Source organism: Rhyacophila brunnea, unplaced genomic scaffold, assembly GCF_057557595.1.
Source record: "Rhyacophila brunnea isolate RB1 unplaced genomic scaffold, BYU_Rbru_1.0 scaffold_12, whole genome shotgun sequence".
Taxonomy (NCBI): domain Eukaryota; kingdom Metazoa; phylum Arthropoda; class Insecta; order Trichoptera; family Rhyacophilidae; genus Rhyacophila; species Rhyacophila brunnea.
In genome coordinates this window covers 34,509,699-34,524,775 of record NW_028232774.1, presented here as the reverse complement: position 1 = coordinate 34,524,775, position 15,077 = coordinate 34,509,699, and the positions used below count along the sequence as shown (strand labels likewise).

At 33.1% G+C, this 15,077-nt stretch overlaps 1 protein-coding gene across 1 annotated transcript in view; it reads left to right on the top strand.

Annotated features, from left to right (window-relative positions):
* Positions 1-398: 398 nt before the first annotated feature.
* The window catches only part of LOC147078091 (facilitated trehalose transporter Tret1-like), a 51,337-nt gene continuing 36,658 nt past the window's right edge, over positions 399-15,077 (top strand). Inside the window, exon 1 of the mRNA XM_085940109.1 lies at positions 399-598. Coding sequence (XP_085796235.1) covers positions 399-598 — 200 coding nt within the window. The remainder of the gene's footprint in view (positions 599-15,077) is intronic.

The window sequence follows — 15,077 nt, the reverse complement described above, 5'->3', positions numbered from 1 at the left end:
CCATAAGTCCCCCTTTATTACTATTTAATCCTTTGCCTTACATATAATATTTTACAATTTACACTATACATTATTATAAACAAATCATATCTAATTTAATTACCCTTTACCTAATATATATTTAATTCAGAATTCAACCTTATACTATATTACCTATTACCTATATTTACATGGTCAGTGGCGACCGACTTAACCATCCACAGTTCACTCTGAGAAGCCGTGGGGCCTGTCAGAGCAAACTGCGGGACTTTACATATGAAATATTTTGTTCAGCTTTGCCAAGGGTCATCATCATTTCATCGGTGGCGCATTGATTACCAGGGTCAGACCGAGCGGCTGGGTGGCACTACTCCTTATGGGAGCGCCCCCCACAGGGGCGGAAAAACCTGTCGGTGACAATGGGATGGGATGGGATGGGATGGGATGGGATGGGATGGGATGGGATGGGATGGGATGGGATGGGATGGGATGGGATGGGATGGGATGGGAAGGGAAGGGATGGGATGGGATGGGATGGGATGGGATGGGATGGGATGGGATGGGATGGGATGGGATGGGATGGGATGGGATGGGATGGGATGGGATGGGATGGGATGGGGTTTTTTTTTTTTTTCTAGATGCCTTTATGGATACCTCGCATTTACTATCGAGGTTTCTTAAGGACTTTGGCACGCAAACTACTCTACTTGATGCTAGTCAAATGAAAATTGTGCCGGCTGAGAGAATATGCCTTATTGAAAACTGTTCTTCTACCCGCATCGGGTATTGCTGATTTGAATTCGGCCAGGGCCTATGATACCGCCTTGCAAAAACCCTGGAAAATTCTTAGTAGCGCAAGGCGGAGGTGATTCTGATGAATATTTTGTCGTATTCATTGGGAACTGAGGACTGCGATTTGTAGTCGAGTTTTTTCCCGTGGTAAAAGAAATGTCGCATTGGACTAATGTTCTAAGTATATACTTATCCTATCTTATATGATTGCAGTCACTGGATCTGAAAGGCATGAATCATCTTTACATGTCACCATTTATTATTTTTATTCTTTTTATTACATCAATACAGAAATTAAAAAGGGCATCTCTTCCGGCCTCGTTTGCCATGGTCCCCGGAAGGTCTCGAATGTCCGCATCTGCCATCTGTAATAAAAAGTTCAGGTTGTGCCGCTCCTTGCTAAAGATTTGACAATCTAGGAGTAAATGTAAGACGTCCTGGTCGCTTCCGTCGTCGCATGGACACTTTCCATCAGATGTTATTTTAAACCGGTGCAGGTATGCTCGCATGACTCCGTGACCTGTAAGAATCTGAGTCATCTCAAAACACAGTCCCTTATGCACCCTGACGTCTCGTGCTGCTAAAATTGAAGGTAAAAACTTTCGGGTCAACTCCCCTGTCGATGAGTTTATGTATCGTGAGTTCCATTCGTTTTTCACCATATCTGAAATTGTTATTTTCGCGTAGCTCAGAGGAAATTTGTCATAAGCTACCGCGGTCTTGGGTTCAGAGGCACCATGCCGAGCCAATTTGTCAGCTCTTTCATTTCCTTCTGGGATGGGATGGGATGGGATGGGATGGGATGGGATGGGATGGGATGGGATGGGATGGGATGGGATGGGATGGGATGGGATGGGATGGAATAGGATAGGATAGGATAGGATAGGATAGGATAGGATAGGATAGGATAGGATAGGATAGGATAGGATAGGATAGGATAGGATAGGATAGGATAGGATAGGATAGGATAGGATAGGATAGGATAGGATAGGATAGGGCTCAAACAATCGACCCACTCTCGAACCTGCTTCGAATTAACAAATTATACAAAAGTCGTTATACCTAGCATAACAATCACAAAGACCAGGAAAATACGCAACATGTAGAGCGTATTATTACGAATGGTATCTATATGGTGACCAAAAGTCAGCTAGCTGTTAAGAATAATGCCAAGATTACTGACAGATTAATATTAAATGATAGACTACCAACTCCCCATGCTGCACTATTTGTCTTCCTCTTATATGTGGGTGCTGATTCGAGTATCTGATAAAAATACAAATTGCTCTTTAATGCGTATTTAATACAGAAATACATTACAGGATAAGTTCTCACTTAATCTAGCTACTCTCCCCAATTCGTTACCCAAACCATACAGCAGTATGTTGTCTATAATAATTGTATATTTTATCCAACACACTTTTGGCGTGCTTTCAATGACATAGCAACCTCGTCGCAAATGTATGCAACAGCATTTGGTCCTGCCGGTTAAAGATCCTTAAATCTCAATTCGATAGTTTTTATAATCAATTTTCTATGTTGAGTATCATACCATTGACAAATCAAATATATTCAAATATATATTGCACGTAAATCCGAAATGAAAGTTAAAAAGGCTCTTGAAATTAATTTTGGAGACAAAAAAATAATCTGCGAAAAAATAATGATGATCTGGGACACAATGATCTGGGAAAAACAACAATTACTGTCTAGAGGGCCCAATATGTCTAGCTTCACCACTACCTGTCTTGTCTCTTGCAACTTACAATATGGTGTCTTTTTGATTCTCTTCCTCACTATTAATTAATAATGGTATATAATATTTTGTTAGTAATGTATATACAATACATTTCTTAGATATTCGAGTCATGAAGCCATTTTGGCGCTTCCTAGAGGCGGCATTTTGTCTAGGGACGTCACTGACAGCCAGACCTGGGAGATTGCTCATGGGATACTCCTGGAAGAGCTTCGAAACACACTTCACGTTCTCTAAAGCGGGTATGGAGACGTGACAGTTAACACCAACGATACGTACTGACCTTGAATAATAATTACTTTTCGTCATTTTATATTTTTCCAGGAAATATTTTTCATTTTTATTTGAGTTTTTAAATTATCAAGGAGTGCAGTCACAAACAAGATTTGCGGGATGCATAAAATTTAATTTGCTTTCTAAATTAAAACTACGCCTCCCGTGTCTGAATTTCAAAAATTAGATTATCCAATTTGCTCTTCTGTACGTATCCTATTAATTGCATTCTGTTGACAGAATGTTTTTTTTCTAATTAAGCAGTTTTCGTTATTTTTAATATATTGCGAGAAAATGAAGTTAGTTTTTAACAGTTATTATACAATTGTATATAATAATATGTTCGGTGGGCTTTTTTCTATTGACACATTCTAATATTCATGAATAATACACACGCGATCTCAATAGACGAATGGAAACGTATCCGCTTATTCAGTCGAAGGTCTGGGGTTCAAATCGCATGTAAGAAAAATTATTACATGCCGTTTTTCAAGGTGTGTTTAAAGCAGTGATTCCCAACGATTTGCGTACGCCCCACCGGACATTGCGCAAATCATTAAAAATGGCTAATGACTTAAATGACAGATTTCCAGATTTAAAAGAAATTGCTTTCCACCTTGGATAACTCAACCGATGTTGCTAGATATAACTAGTGGATCTTTTAAAACACTATTCATCATAAAAAATACAATGGCGTGGCTTTGTGTCTAGACAGAAACAAAATATCTAATTATGACAAATTTATTAAGAAAATTACTGTCGCCGTTTCCATCATGATTATAATTTTTACTGAAAAAAAGATATCGTTTTGATATTACAAATTGTGGAGATTTAAGATTAAAATTGACCAAATTAGTACCTCACATAAAAACTCTTTGCACCTCACACGAAGCATAAGGATCGCACTAAATTTCTTCCGAGTGCTAAGTACATGTAACATAATATACATATTCACTTACAAAAGTCAAATTAAAAATAGTATTCCTTAATACTTTGGACGCGGAAGACGCACACGGCGCGTAATGACCAGGCGGCCAATCGATGTAATTAACGTGCATTTTAAAGGGGGCAATTAAAATTTCATTATCTCTTCAGCAGCGAAAGCGTTATGTGCATTTTTTATTTGAAGAAATTCATTTTTTTTTTTCAGAATTTGTTGGGTAAGTATAAAATTATGATGCATGGAGAAGGAGATTTGTATAGCGTTAAAGTGGGGCATGGCACAAATAAGATTGGGAAACACTTGTTTTGGCTTTAAACTTTAAAGCCAAAGCAAGTGGCTTACATCCATTTTTCGTAAAAAAAAATATATGAAGAAACGTCTTCATTCAGCAGCTAATATCAGATTGTAGAACCAACTGTAAGAATAGTACACAATATAACAGTGGCTTACAAACTAATAATTATTACGGTATAAAATATAAATCGGATTTCTATAATTAATTAGATACATACCTATTAGAAAAATCTTTAAAAAATATATGATGCCAGGTGGAGTTCCAATTCACCGGATCCAGGCAAATGATTCACCAAATTTAGCCTCCTGCACCATACCTAATTACAAAAAAAAGCTAACAGTCATGTGGCTCTAGGTTTCTGTGGTTTGAATCAAAGTACTAATTATCTTACACATTATCGTCTTGATTGATCTATCTGTCTGTCTATAAAGCATGAGAGGAACCATAATGTATAAATGTATCGAAGAGAGGGAAACAGGGAGAAGACGTATTACAATGAGTAAGTTGAAAGAAAACATACATGTAAACGCAAATTCTAAATTTGAAAAATAAACTGACACGCCAGAATTGTTTAATTTAATCGGGTCGTAAAATAAACAAATGATATGATACTCTCATAATAATTTGACAGAAACTTACAGTATAATAATTGTACTAGCATATCAAGTAAGTATATAGAAAGTAATAAAAAATGACATTACAATTAATTTGTGACAAATTAACGGAAAGATAATATTATGTAATATGTTGTCTGTTAATCAGTATAATTAAATTTATGTTGCAGAACTAAGCCACATCTAATAATGTTGACAGGTGGCGCTGCCACCTAGTAATTCTTTTCTAACCGACGTCAGGTATTTTCCAAATTTTAGTCTTAACGTAGGTAGAGTTGCCACTTAATAATTTATCCTAAAAATATTTATCTTTTAGACATATTATCTATTAATTTTTTTATCACTACATATTAATATATTAATACAAGTGAATATCATTTGTTCTAATTTTATGCGAGGTATTCAGGCAAAGCGGCGTATCAGTCAGTAAAAAGTGCAAACAAATTGCAAAGATAGCTGCCTGTATTTACTGTCAGCAATAGTGCGTATTTTAAACTATCGTGACATTAACCTATTTACAGTAAAAATGCTGTCTCTCCAATCTCAATCTTCGAGAGGAAGCGAGACGCGATGTTGTCATTTATGGTACTATTTGACAGGTAGTGAAAATAGGTTAACCTCAAAATGAGTACAGTTCGTTTTCTCCACTATCGTTCTACTGCGCAGGTGCAGATCTAAAACATCCCTACTGTCACATGAAAATTCAGAAGCTTCCAAACTTTTTAGTTCATGCATGCAAGCTTGCAACTGCAGGATAATACATGTTTACCCATACATTTTCTTGTTATGGCCGAGATAATACGTACTGTTAACAGTTAATCCATGCACGTATAAACGGGGTATTATAAAACGTATACCTACTCTACTTGCGATTGCTAATAACTTTATAAACTGTCAACGAACGAAAGATTTTTACAACGTTTTTCTTAGGTCGTATTCTTATTTGTCCGGTACAAATCTTGCAATCGATTTTTAACTAACTTCCCGACTAGCTAGACATTTGAAACTTTTAGAATATATCAGAACACGATGCCAATGCATTTTTTAAATACTTTTAGCCATCTTTAAGTAGAATTGAATTCATTTTTAGTTAATTCTGTTTTATATGAAAAATTATTTCGATACCATTATTGTTTGCTAGGGGTCCTAGCAACTAAATTATTTATAATATATACGTGCGTTACTATGGAAATCAATATGGAATGACATTTCATAATTCAGTATTTCTATCAAGTACAAATTTTTTTTTGATCGTTTAAGCTAGTCAAGTCAAGTTTATATGATTCAACAGAAAATTTAAAAACGTTGTATATAAAAAGTTCTTCTTATCTTGTAATTATTTTTAATAATTGTTAGTTTGTCTTTCAATTATTTATTTTTTGTGTGTTTTCAGATACGTTAATTATATATATTAATTATTAAAACACTTCAAAATGTAAATTATCCATCCAGTATATCTACACTACCATAGTACTCAAGCTTAAGTAGTACAGGAAAGTATGGATACCTATTTCAATTCTCCTCGACATTCCATATCGTTTACAATATTTTTGCTAAAATCGTACAGCTTGGATACTAAAGTCTACAAACGAGTGACATTGCTGGCACAACAGCCAGTCGCAGTCCAGCACTGGCAAAGCGCTGCTACAAAGAAGCGACACAATTTTCCCATCAAAGAGAGCTGCGTGCTCCGGCTCTGCATTCTGCCAATAGAACGTGTGTTTGACAGGCAATTTTGAGATCGCGCATTGAAGCGATGATCGCGGACCCCGTGAGATCACAATCATGTTGACTTCGCGATATTAACTGCCTGATGATAATATGTGATTGACATGTGATTGTTAATATTCAATATTTAGACATTATTACATATGTATAGTATTATAAATGTGTTTAAATTCTATGGATTTAAGTTTTGTACTATTCCATTTGAGTCGTTTTTTTGCGACCCGGGTTTCGCCTTTCGGCATCTTTGAGCACTGTGTACACTCATCAAAAGGCAAATAAACACTGACACCGAATACCTACTATTAATTCTAACTTATATAACATAACAAAGTGTTTGTAAAAAACCCCTTACCTTATTAATAATAATACACTTGATAAGTGTATAAAAAATCGTCAAAACTTAATAATAGATCATTAGTAATTATAAACAATAAAAATACTACACTCAAGATGTGTAAAATCGTCCATTTTGGGAACAATAGTAACTAATGGAGCTAACTAATGAGATATAATAATATAATTATATAGTATATTTTAATAATATATATAATAATATAGTCTTTAAAAGTTATTAGTAAAACAATTAATATTCAATAATATTCTTACCTACCTAACGATACCTACTTCTTTTAAAATATTTAAATATAACAAATCCACAAATAAACCCACCTAATATATATATTTATATACACACGTTCAATTCAATTCAATTCAATTTATTTATTTTTTACATATTGTGGACATTACAAATTATGAGTTTAAGACGTTCACAACATGACATAAAAAAGAGATAGATAGTATGTTATTAAACAGTAGAAATATGTACATACAAAAATATTAATTATATAGGTACATGGAAATACACCGGATGAGTTAACGGCCCACGTGCTCGTCGTAGGTCAAAATTGAGATTTTTTTTTTGTATTTTCAAACCATGATCCTGGACACTCCTTAAACGCTGTAGATAATCTATTTATATAATTTTGAAGCCTTATTATCCTTTATAGTTATTTTAAATATTTAATGACTGCATAAAGTATTTTTGTTACATAAAATAGTATTCTTTTAAACCTCTCGCTCTAATGTTTTAGAATATAGTCATATTTCGGTACATAACTGTGCAGTGGTGTTAAGATTTTTTACGTTTATTAATTTTTAAACGCATTTATGAAACCATTAGTATAATTTATTACGAGATAATTTTTGTAAAATATTCACGATAAAAAATTATATTGATAATCACTGTGATCCCAAATTTGACAAGAATTAGGCATTTTATTATTCAAAAAATCGGCAAGATTAACACATTTGAAGATGATTCTAAAGATACTTATTGTAAGCTATGTCTTTTACCATTGAAGTGTGATAAACATCTTATGAATAATGATTGCTTTATAATAATTATTGACCTAAGAATAAGGAAGTGTTTTTTTGAAATACGCCATTTCTTTTGTCATTCCCCAGTGGTTAAGCTACAACATACGGCCGTAGCCATAAATTGACAAACTATAATTGAAGTAGGGAGTAAAATGATATTGACGCGCGTGTTTGAACATGTACCGTTTAAAAAAAAATAAAAAATAAATCGGTTAGGTACATGTTCAAACACGCGCGTTAACATAATTTCACTCCCTACTTTAATTATAGTTTGTCAATTTATGGCTATGGCCGTATGTTGTAGCTTAACCACTAGGGAATGACAAAAGAAATGGCGTATTTCAAAAAAACACTACCTTATTCTTAGGTCAATAATTATTATAAAGCAATCATTATTCATAAGATGTTTATCACACTTGAATGGTCAAAGACATAGCTTATAATGAGTATCTTTAAAATCATCTTAAAATGTGTTAATCTTGCCGATTTTTTGAATAATTGAATTCTAGTTTGTTACGCCTGCCCTAATCTAATATATTATCTATATCAAGTTGGAGCTGACGACAATCGTCCAAGGTGACAACTTCCAAAAAGAGTTTCAAGTCATCAGCGAACAACAAAAACATAGTATTTTTTATTACCAATGCTATGTCATTTATAAAAATCGTGAACAGCAACGGCCCAAGTTTGAGCCCTGAGGGACACCAGAAAATGTGTAAAAGCTCTGTGACTGATAAAGGCCGTACGATACGTATTGTTGACGGTTCCTAAAATAACTCTCGAATAGCTTCAAAAATCGATCAGACAATCCATACCTACATACACATCCATACATCCTTATACATATATATAAATGTTGTATATCAATAAGACTCAAATGGAATAGTACAAAACTTAAATACGTTAGAATTTAAATTCTAATTCCATCAAGTACCTTCGGTCGATAGTGTTAATATTATTATAAATGTGTTTATTTTGAAACTTACATAATATATAATCATTGATATATTATGCAAGGCTTTTCGGATGTTACGGTACTGAAAATTCTCTATAACTCCTTAGTTAGAAGGAGACTCGAGAGTGTATCTATTGTTTGGGCTCCGCATCAGTTGAAGTACGGTCTTACGGTGGAGAGGGAGCAGAAGAAATTTTTGAGACTCCTTTACTTTCGGCTGTTATCCGTGGCTCTATCCGACTGACTTTCTTTTAGGTATGCTTACATACATACTTATAGTTTAGAAGGGATCTTTATTTAGCTACATAATTTTTCCGACTTATAGGTACGCGGCGTAAATGGAAAGTCTTCCATTCTTGGCGGTATTGGCTTGTTCTCCCAAGGTGTAGAACTAACCTGCCATTGGTAAAATCAATTGGGAGGGCAATAACTTACTCTGTTCAACCAAATCACTTCGGATATTGATATACTACCTGCGTGAGGATGAGTATTATAGATGGACATTGTTTTATAAATTCTTAAAATAGGCTTTGCTTAGCTCATTCGGTGTACTTCCTTGTATCTAATTTATATTTTTTTGTATTTACACTAAGACTTTTCTACTGTTTAATGCGAATCTATTTCTTTTTTCTTTTATATAATACTGTTTTATTAATATTTCTTTTCTTCTGAATGTAATGTTATGAATGTCTTAAATTAATTATCTGTAATGTTCATTATATCGGGGGGGGATAGAATTTGAATATATCAATGTTCTAAATTTATTATCAGCAAAACATTTTTAAATGATACTTAAGGATGAGTAAAGTTGTGTATATTATGCAACCGAGATCTGTGCACGGCCGCCTTCCAAGACGCTATAAACGTATCAAGCTTCAATATTGGGGCCATACATAAATAAAATTTTATATAAATAAAAAGGATTTCAACTTATACACAATTTCAATTTATAAAAATCGATGTTTTTTAAAATAGATATAAAAAATATTTAAACTATGAATTAGTCAAAAATCTCTTAGGTGATGCTCAGAAAACTTAATTAACTAAATTTTAATAATACATATGACCATAAAATATAATATGTAATAATAAGATGCGGTCCGATTCAACAAATTCACAGTTTATTACATTTTTTACAATAATTGTAAGTTTATCTTTGACTTAAAATAAAAAATATTTTTCTTTTTAATTATTTATTAATTAATACAGTTGAAATTGTAAATTATCAAAAAAAAATCTCAAATTGCAAGCTTCGTATTTTTCCGCTAGGTGCATCTTTAAAAAAGGCTCAGTAAAGGCTTCACCTTTATAGGTATTACATAAAACTTTATTTTAACATTAATATGTAGATTAGTATTTTTTCGTAATGTCCAAGAGATTTTAGAATTTTATTTAATTTTGAAAACAGAATTTAAAAATAAATAAAATATGTTTAACTTGAAATCTTTTTTATTGATAGGTACTTATCGAATCTAGTCTTGGTATGGTTACAATACCAAAATAGTAAAAAATGCGATATTCTAGGACTCTGGGTACTATTTTTTGGCTAAGTATCTCATTATTTATTTTGTTATTTATAATTAATTAATGTCAAGCAACATTCAGATTAGTATCTAGGTACTCAATTTAAAAAAGTCTAAAAAGAAACCTAATATTACATTTTTATGTATTTATTCCGTTTTTCTTACAATGACATCTGTGAATAGAGCTTGAAATGTTTTACTTCGGTTGAAACGTCAAACAGTTTGATTTATTAGCACACAATTTTCTTTCACCAATGTATCATAAAAAACCACAAAAGGAAAAATAAATTACTCGTAAACGATTGAAAAATAAATTTTACTATAATTCTATAACTACTCATAAAGCTTAAAGGAACTTTTGCGTAATTGTATGTAAAATTTAAGTGGATATAAAAACGAACGACTAAATTTAATATTATGACGTATTTTATGATAATAATATCTCAGATAGATATAATATAGCATCGTAATAAAGATGTATATCTTGGTAGTTTGTACACTTATTATAATTTAAAATTTATACAACACAATGTACACATTTGTACAATCTCGCTTTGGTGGCAAATTGGTATAATATTTAAGTAATCCACATTTTTCATTCCATATTTTTGGCAGAGCTGTTGGTACCTACCACTAATTGATTTAAAGGTTCGGTTCGAGATTCGGTTCTAAAACCCCAATATCCTACCTACCATTGGCGTGTGGTGACTTTTAAACATTCCAACATGCTATTGAAAAACTACATCTATACCTGTGGGTCTATTCTATGCTTATCGACCTCTAAAGTGATAAAGTGATAAATACGACGGCTAACTAGGGTATGTTTGTATCAAAGTATTAGCACTTATTGTAACAATTACAATACGTTGGTTGTAATTGTTGCAATAAGAGTTATATTTTAACAGCACCTCTCTTGGCTGTGATAAAATTTAGAGCGAGATAGACAGTTTTGACTGTTTAGACGGCTAACTTATTGTAACAAGTATAATACCTCAATACAAATAATATGTAATAAATACTATCACTTTATCACTTTAGCGGTCGATAGTCGCTAGACTAGACCCGTTGCTATACTGTGTATTATCATTTAATTAGGGTTTTGTAACTAATTGAACCTTGATTTTTTTTACTAGGTACCTACACCAATTGCACAAAAATAAATATTAGTATTAAGAATACATACTATATCATAGAGTATTTCAGAGTATCATATACCTACTTATATTATTATGTATACTATGCTGTATAATTTATTTTACTTGCAAATTTTGAAAACTAGCATCTGTACCATTTTTTCATGACATGTATACTTACAAAGTAAATCATAGGGACACTACAGTTGTGTGTATCTACTGAGTTACATTGCTAAATGGAACGTATCATGATGAGCCGGGGTCGATCCACTGCTGGATGAAGGCCTCCCCAAGCTTCTTCCAACTCTCTCGGTCCTGTGCCGTTCGCTGCCACGTATTTCCGCCAAACTTTATCAGTTCGTCAATCCAGCGGCTTTTAGGGTGACCCTGTGGCCGTTTCGTGCCCCTTGGGTACCATTGGATGACGGCATTTGTCCAGCGGCCTTCCTTTCGGCGAGCAATCTGCCTCACCCATCTCCATTTCAGCTGTTTGGCAACGTCTATTACATCGCGTACTCCTGTCTGCTTCCTAGCCCATTCGTTTCTATTACGGTCCTTTCGCGTGATGCCCAACATACACCTCTCCATGCCTCGCTGTGATACCCTTAGTCTTTGGACATCTCTCGTGTTGAGGGTCCATGTCTCGCAGCCATACGTGAGCACGGGCAGCACACATTGGTCCCATTTCCAACTCTAGTTTTTTACACAATATCTGCCATAAATAAAATTATAATAGTTTTCAACAAATAAATAATAAAACATCACCTAGGCTTCTTCACTATGATAAAATTTTGAAAAACGTTTTCTCATGTATACGTAAAGTAGGTTGTTTCACAACCTAGTCTGCGTTTTCAACATCACATTCATTTCCAAAATACAATGACACATACAAGCTTCCTGCTGTTTTGTCACATCCTACTAATTTACAAGTTAGTAACGCATCCTATAATTTGGCTCAGGAAAATATTATGTACCTCTACTTAGTCTACTTAGTTCATATATTATTATTTAAGGAAGAGTGTAATATACTAGCGGTATCTAGAGCAGCAATTTCCAAACTGGTAGGCGCGCCTCTCTGGGGAGGCGCGAAAAGTTTAACACAATTAATGTAGTCACATATTTGCAGTTTGCAAATGCATAGTTTATAAAACGGTCACTAGTTATAAACTACATAAAAAACAGTCCTATAAAAGGTTGTTTGCAAACCTGTGTGAAAATATGGAGACTAATTCTATAATACCTCACTTCTATATTATTGTGAAGCACGCTGGCTATCTTGTGAAAAAATGAAATAAAAGGGTCAAATCATAATGTTGAAAATTGAGGCAAAATTTGTTTAGGAACGATAATTTTGTTGTTAAACTTGTCTATTTGGCTGAAAAAATGAGTGAATAAATCAATGCAAGGACCACTAATGCATTCACTGAAGACAAAGTGAAGGAATTCATAAAAAATGTAGCTTTGGAAATCAAAATTACAAAAAAATAAGTTTGCCATTTAATAGTAAAAAAGTCGCCTACGGCGCTGCTTTGTTTCAGAGCTGTTAAATATTTTAAATATCTGGTTGTGCGTTGCGATTTGATGTAATACATATATTATGATGATTTGTATACTTAAATTACCTAAATGATAATTGCCCTGTATAATTTAGGAAACTGGAAAAGATTGACTACAGCTATTAAAATTGATTATGCTAATAAACAGGCACCTTCATCGCATGAAAAACAAATTAATTTAAAAATTAATATAATATAAGTGGGTACGTACCTACCTAGTAAAACCATGTTTATTTTAATATTTTTTCTTTCATTTTTGTATTTGTAAGTATTATTTAATAAACCACTGATCTAGAGACAGAATTCGAAACATACAATTTAATTCTACTGTCTGATAAAATCGGTAGGTATCCAAAAATATTTAAATTATAATATACTGTTCAATTCTAATTTAAAATACTTGTTATAAGATATACGTTTGTTCAACAGCCTCCACTTTCTAATAATTTTGATTTATATAGAGAATGTCAAATTTTCTATAATTACCTGGGATTGCTGTCAAAGTAATAATATAAAAATATCGTTTAAATCTTTCTTTTAGAATCGAAACGCTATTATAGGGATCTATTTTGTTTCTATTTCTATTCTATAATATAAGAAAAAATCTGCAACGTTTTTCCGATAAGTTTTACTGTCACGCTCAATTTGCGAATTTTTCCCCCATACCCAGATATTTAAAATTCGGTATACAGGTGCTAACATGGTGACAATACATTCTATTAAAATTTTGGGGACAGTCCAGTGGGAATGGGACGACTGGACTCCGGACAATATACCGCACGGATACCGCACGTATACAGAACGTAGACGAGGTACTTTAATCAGTTTCTATCTACTACTTAGTAGTTTTCTTTCATTTTACTCTTAACATAATGTATTCTTTAATTTCTTTTATTTTGTTAACTGTCAATTCATGGTGGAACTGCATTGTATTGTTGTTTTTATTTAATAAAACGCATTTTTTTTGTAGTACTTATTCCACTTTTAATTAATATATTAGGACCGGTTTCGTCCGCTTCAGTGGGACATTTTCAACTACTTGTTGAAAATGTCCCACTGAGGCGGACGAAACCGGTCCTAATATATTAATTAAAAGTGGAATAAGTACTACAAAAAAAATGCGTTTTATTAAATAAAAACAACAATATAATGTATTCTTTATTGCGGATTGAGAATTACCACGCCTAAGGCTTTATATAAAATAAAAAAACTCTTTTTTCGTTGGAACATAAACATATGCACGATTAAATCATTGTTTACGTCTGCATATTTACATTCTCACCAACTATATATAATCATTTAAATATAAATAATAATATTAAATATATTTTTTTAAAGTACCTATAAGTACCTAACGTCTGTTTATTTTCGAATTCCGTGGCGTCCAGTTGTCCCGGTGCCAAATCGTCCTAGACCCCAGTCCAGTACACCAAGTATGGGTTTTCATCAAGGGCGGACTTAACCATAATAACAAAGCATTTACCATACTATTACCATGTATCTGAATCTATTATGTAGGGCATATAGGCATACACTATGGATCCAAACTTACATTGAAAATTAACATGTGATTTTAATGAAGACATAGGATTCTAACCTGCGACCCACGGCTTCAGATGTGGACGGTTACATGTAAATTATACATATTACATTTCACCGTAGCACAGTTAACCTTGAGCTATCTTACTGATGGTTTTATAGCATTGAGATCAAAAAATACGAGTTGTTAGTTGTGCATTGCAGACAGTGACGTTCCAAATTTATTAGATTCAATAAGAACATAAATTTGATATTGATTGTTATCAAATGTCCAATAATAATGATATAATTGCATGTTAGTATTTCTAATTTACTTACCATATACCTTGTTTTATTTTTGTCTTTCCCTTGTATTTCAGTTGTTTTTGTTACGTATTTAGTGTTTTATTTAGATACGAATTCTATCATAATGCTATACGGCAATCTAATTCAGATACAACATCTCACGCTGAACAGTGACACTTCCAACTGCATACATACAAATTTCCGGAAACGGAAGCGGGTATTCCCATCCTTAAATAATCAATCCATACATTAAGAGTATAAAACCATGTCATTGTTACAAGCGATAATGAACCGCGTTTTATAATATGTAATTTCATGCGAACAAAATT